Source organism: Hordeum vulgare, chromosome 5H, assembly GCF_904849725.1.
Source record: "Hordeum vulgare subsp. vulgare chromosome 5H, MorexV3_pseudomolecules_assembly, whole genome shotgun sequence".
NCBI lineage: Eukaryota > Viridiplantae > Streptophyta > Magnoliopsida > Poales > Poaceae > Hordeum > Hordeum vulgare.
The window spans coordinates 229,052,476-229,058,367 of NC_058522.1; the positions used below are offsets into that span (position 1 = coordinate 229,052,476).

Sequence of the window (5,892 nt, forward strand, 5' to 3'; positions counted from 1 at the left end):
GTTGAGTTTTTAAAATGTTTTATCTCTTAAGTAAGAAATCCGATTAAAAAACTATTTCACCATTAAATCCGCCGTGACGAGATCTTCGAAACTAGACCTCATATCAATATGTTTCGATAAGTTTTTTGGATTAAAATTTGCCATGTCTATTATACATAAATTGCCATCATGATTACATTGAAGTTGTCATGATATATTTCAACTACTTTTTCTTCTAAGTTGAAAGTAATTTTTGACATGCTATAAAAAAGGAAATTAGAAACTAAACTTGTCATGATGAATTACTAAAATTTGTCTAATCTATAAAATAATATTGATATGTTAATAAGTAAAAAAGAAATATGTCGTTAATTACTATAAATATGCATGGTCAATGGCCCAAATTTGCCATGAAGCATGAACTAAAATTTTCATGATGAATTACTTAAATTTGACACGATACATGTATTAAAATTTATAATGGTTCATACAAAACATATTTTCCATGTTTAAAATATTAGAATTGTCATGCTCAAAATACTAAAATTACCATGATCTATAAACTCATTTTGCATTAATAAATTATAAAAATTTGTCATAACCCATGAATTAAGGTGGTTAATTACTAAAATTTGCCATTGGTCAACTAATAAAAAATACTGTGAAAATAGTTGAAATACAATGCTAGCCTTAAATCTAAAAAATTTGATAAAACATGTCGTGACAATTTTATTATAAACACTATGACAATTTCACTATAAACACTATGATAACTTTTGGCTCTTAAAAAAGTCGTCGAAACATATTAATATGGGATCTAGTTTTGAAGACATCATCTAGACAGATTTATTTATGACAACAGATTTTTAATGAAATTTTGTATTTAAGAGATAAAACATTTTTAAGTACAAAAAACAAAAAGATTCCATTGATGTCATATGTTTAATGTGATAAGATATATGATTATAAATGAGTGTGAACCATGTTGTCTCGTGCCACATGTGCACACGTTACTCCCTCCTTTCCGGTTTAGGGCATCCCCAATAGGTGTAAGATAGTTGTTAGTAAACTTCTCCACCTAGGATATATGATGACGTGGCAATAAATAAATGAGGAGAGAGAGAGAAAAGTTGTATGTAGATTTACCAAAGCTCCAATGTTAAATAGAGAGCAGTTGCATTTATTCACTCTTCTTCTATTGGACAATTTAGATGCAGCCATTAGAGTAGTTGTATAATCCCTTGTTGGTTGATGACATGAACAATTTACCAACAAGACTACATACAAACTACTCCATCCGTTCCTAAATATAAGTCTTTTTAAAGATTTCACTAAAAGAATACGTATGGATATATATAGATATACTTCACAGTATAGATTCACTCATTTTGCTTCGTATGTAGTCCCTAGCGAAATCTATAAAATGACTTATATTTAGGAACAGAGGGAGTATTGGAGATGCCCTTATAGGGCACATCTCAAAAATTTCAGATTTTCATTATACTAGGCTCATTTTAAGTCTAATTGAGTAGAAGTGCTTCGAGTCTCACGTCATATTTAATTCATAGAGATAAGAGAAAGAAAATTAGTGGCTATGCATGTATTTTTTTCTACATGCATCATGCAAGTCCAGTGAAAAGGAGGATGCTATATTTATTGCCTCGGAAATTAAATATGTGAGAAACATTTCATTGGCTAGTTAGAACTAGTGCCATCCACTCATAATTCATCTTGATTGATGAGATTTCAAATTTGAGCATTATAAATCGGAAAGAAGGGAGTATCATTTACTGTTTTTGTTCCCAGATATAAGGTGTATTAGTTTTTCAAAAAGCCAAACGATATCTATATTAGACCAACATTATAGCAAAATATATAAATATTTACAATATCAAATATATACTATAATATAAAAATATATTTTAGGGTGTATCTAGGGCTAATGATTTTGAATCTAGGTATTGATATTTTTGTCTATAAACTTACTTAAAGTTTAAGAAATTTGATTTTCTTTTAAATAATACCCTCTTCGTTCCGAAATATAAGATCTTATAGAGATTTTTATTATGGCTATATATATATATATATAAACATATATTAAAATATAGATTCATTCATTTTGCTTTGTATGTAGTTTATAATAAAATGTCTAAAATATCATATATTTAGAAACGGAGGGAGTATATACCTTATATTTAGGAACAAAGAAAGGATTTTAAATGATTCATTGGATGCGTTTTACGTCATAAATGTGAAGGTTTGTGAGAGAAGCAAAAATAAAGGAAGGAATACTACAGCAGTATATATTTTTTTTCTTTTGATTACCCGAACGATGTCCCAACCTTTAACCAACCACCACCATTTCACGCCCTTAGCGGGTCCGCGAGCTCGCTTAGCGGATACAGACCACGCTCGCGTCCAATTTCCCCAATCGCGCCCCCATTCTCCCTCCTCCAATCCAAATCGCCGCCTCCCACCACCAATCCGTCCCCTCACATGGCTGCGCTCCACTCGGCGGCGGGGCCGCGGAGTCCGTCTGCGTAGCGATCGGACCGTAGTGTTTCGGTGGTGCGCGCCGGGTTGCCTTATCGTAGTTCGTGGGTGTTGACTATCAGGGCGAGCGGATGGACGCCGACGGTCGCCTCCGGCGCGCGCTCGCCGCCTTTGGGGGCGGAGACGTGTGGGACCTCGTCGATGCCGCGCTCGCCGTGGCCGCGCCAGCCGACCTCCGTGCGCGCCGTGACGGCATCGTGGAGCGGCTGTACGCCGGGAGCCGCTGCCGCAATTGCGATGCCCCCGAGAGTCCACCGCAGCCGCCGCGTCAGCCGGCAGAGGCGGTTTCTCCGGCCTGGCAGGAGGAGGAGGAGGAGGCGGCGGCGGAGGAGGAGGCGGACGTGGATGGCCTCGGCCAGGAGGAGGAGATCGATGATGGCGCTGGCTTGGAGAGCAAGATCCTAGCGATCAGGGACTTCTTGGAGGACCCCGACCAGGTCCTTAGAAAAGATCCCGTTTTTACCGGTTTGGAATCAGTACGATTTTGCTCGGGAAAGCTCACTTCTTCTGTTGCAAACTGTACCTTTGTATGGTTTCCTCACAGTCGGAGGAGGAGCTTGTGAGCCTGCTGCAGAATCTGGCAGACATGGACATCACCTACAAGGCTCTCCAGGTGATCTTTACTTTTTCTGTCCTTTCTCTTAAACGTTTTGTTTGCCTTACAAAAAGAAGGATTAGTTTGTTGGTTGCTTTTGCTTGTGGAAGCAGCCTAACCACTAGTAGGGGTGAAAACCCTCGTGTTTCTGGTGTGCAGGAGACAGACATCGGCCGGCATGTGAATGGCCTGCGCAAGCATCCTTCGGGGGACGTCCGGCAGTTAGTGAAACTGCTCGTCAGGTGAAGAGCAACAAGCCAGAGTATTTTGCTAAATTTGTTTCATGAAGTGCCAAGGTGGAAGTGCCTTCTAATAGTGTTTTTGTTTTTGTGTTATGCGTGTTGTGAAGGAAATGGAAGGAGATAGTGGACGGCTGGGTGCGGCTCCACAACTCCGGCGGCGATGGTGGAAACTCGATCCTAAGTAAGGCATTGTGCCCATTTCCACAGTTGTTTGTATTTATTTCGTTTTTCCAGTGATAATTTTGGTTGATGATTCATGGTGGCAGCTGATGGTGACTCTCCTGAGAAGACTCAAGGCAAAAGCTACCAAAATGCCCGGGTAGCCTATTCTTCCACAATCCAAACATGCCGTTCCACACTAATGGAGACTGGTGTTTTGGTTGTTGCTTAGGAATCATGATAGTTAAGCACATGACGAACTTTAGCTTTTCTGTAATGCGGAGACAGATTCTTCTATTTGGTGGGTAGTATTATGCCAAAAATATTTCTAGCCCATTTTTTCTGCTAGTTTACCGAACAAACCACAACTTTGCTACATGGTAACCACACTTTCCTATGGCCTTAGAAGGGGTGAAAAAAATGGGCTAACTATAACATGAAATTGCTTATTTGTTTGACAAGTTTTGGTTTAACATGTCCTTTGTCTACAACTTCTTAGATAGACACCTTTGTTACCGTTGTGCCATTGCAGGTTTCGGACTTCAAGTATACGCCCAGTCCACCACAGAGGCACAGTGAGTCCCCATCTGTTCTTAAGAGTTTATATGTGAAGCTATTTCAGGACGTAATAATGTGCCAACTGAAACTTTGTTCCATTGTTTGGACCTAAGGTGGTTTGAGTTCAGAGCGGTCTAGGAACAACAATGGGTTCGAGTCGACACTGGAGAGGCGTAGATCAAGCCCTGCTCCCATGTATCATCATACGAAGCAGAACAATGGCAATAACTATTCAACTACTTCGTCATCTGCTCCGGCTGTAAGGCTAACCAGATCATCCTTTCAATTTTTTTAATCAACTCATTCATCGTTGTACAGAGATCGCACACTTGTTTTTGTTCAGAGTAGTAGTAGTAGTGGAAGAAGGTTCTCCCACACCCGACAAAACTGGAAGGCTCGACTCACCCCTCCAGCGCTGCACATTTTTTACCACTAATCTCAAGGCCCAGCCCAACACATGTTCGCAAGACACAAGCTTGCGTAAACTTTTTGCCCACCCTCCATTTTCTTTCTAGATTCGCCATTGCTGGAGCGTGTCAACCAGCATGGGCCGAAGATGTGGCCATTTGTTGAAACTTAAAAATAAAGCTACATTATCCATTGATCATTGACCTTACATGCAAACTAGTCGGGAACAAGAACTTATTTTTGACTTGTAGTTAACCAAATGGTATGGTACCCATGAAACTTGAGGTTTTTCTTGGGAACAAGAAATTATTTTGTAGTGAACCAAATGGTATGGTACCCATGAAACTTGAGGTCTTTCTCCAGTTCAAAAAAGCGAGGGAAAAGTTTTTCTCTTATTATTCCTTGATAAACTGTATCCGCAGACCTATACACCCAGTTTGATATTCATAAATATGGTTTGCAGAGGGCGATGAGGGAGCAGAAGGATAATCATTTGGATGAGAAGCTCGATTCAGCCAGAAAGAGGCTTCAAGAAAATTACCAGGAAGCACAAAATGGTAATAATTTCATTGTATACCTACTTGTATTTCCCCGTCAGTTTGCCATGAACACAGTGGATGAAATCAATTTCATTCTGATTGTCTTTGAGTATAGTGACACCAAGTTACTGACATGCTCCCCCTCTTGGTATTTCTGCGGCCTTTCTGCAGCAAAAAAACAGAGGACGATGCAAGTGCTGGATATCCACGACATACCCAAGCCGAAAAATAAAAATACCTTCATCCGCAAACCTGGTGGAGGTGGCCTCCCTGGCCGACTTCGTTGACTTGGTAAACATGCAAATTCTTAGCTGCGGCAAGGCTCAAAATGAAGAATAAAATGAGCATGAAAGGTTTATGTTTGTTCTTTTGTTTAGTTACATTGGTTATCTGGTCCGCTGAAATATTGTCCAGCACATAAGCTAAGGTTATATATACTACTGATACAAGGAGCAAGGTTATATATTGAGAATTTGTGCTGTAGCTTGTTCTTTTTAATAGGTCTGTTGAATGTATCTGGAAGTTTTTAATTGAGAATTTGCTTTTGTGTTACGTTGTAAAGATAAAGACATATTGTCGTCCCTGATTTTTGTTAGAGATACTATGTTTTATTGTCTTTTTGAGTTGTTATAAAAATTACTCCTTCCCTACCGGTTTATAGGGCTTACCGTAATTTTTTGTTTTCCCATTTTACAAGTCTCAGTTTTATTGCTTCCATTCAGATTTCAAGGTGCATTAAACCATTGCATACAAGAATTAAGATAGAACTCACCAATGCATAGTTTTTGCTCATTTATTTGTCACACATGCATGCATTGTACTCCCTCCGGTCCAAAATATAAGACCTTTTAGGGATTCC

At 39.2% G+C, this 5,892-nt stretch overlaps 1 protein-coding gene across 1 annotated transcript; it reads left to right on the forward strand.

Annotated features, from left to right (window-relative positions):
• The first annotated feature begins 2,336 nt into the window (after positions 1 to 2,336).
• Positions 2,337 to 5,683, forward strand: LOC123395540 (probable mediator of RNA polymerase II transcription subunit 26c). The gene is made up of 9 exons (XM_045090554.1): positions 2,337 to 2,969; positions 3,077 to 3,145; positions 3,287 to 3,369; positions 3,477 to 3,550; positions 3,636 to 3,688; positions 4,061 to 4,103; positions 4,200 to 4,345; positions 4,958 to 5,051; positions 5,205 to 5,683. Exons 1-9 carry the CDS (start codon positions 2,604 to 2,606, stop codon positions 5,318 to 5,320), a joined length of 1,044 nt encoding a protein of 347 aa, XP_044946489.1. The 5' UTR covers positions 2,337 to 2,603; the 3' UTR covers positions 5,321 to 5,683.
• The last annotated feature ends 209 nt before the right edge of the window (positions 5,684 to 5,892 follow it).

What these genes read in the sequence shown, in the direction of transcription:
- LOC123395540 (XM_045090554.1), top strand. Translation starts at nt 2,604, where the DNA reads ATGGACGCCGACGGTCGCCTCCGGCGCGCGCTCGCCGCCTTTGGGGGC. An exon ending in TCACCTACAAGGCTCTCCAG is followed by an intron (nt 3,146 to 3,286) that starts GTGATCTTTACT and finishes TCTGGTGTGCAG; the next exon opens with GAGACAGACATCGGCCGGCA. An exon ending in TTACCAGGAAGCACAAAATG is followed by an intron (nt 5,052 to 5,204) that starts GTAATAATTTCA and finishes GCCTTTCTGCAG; the next exon opens with CAAAAAAACAGAGGACGATG.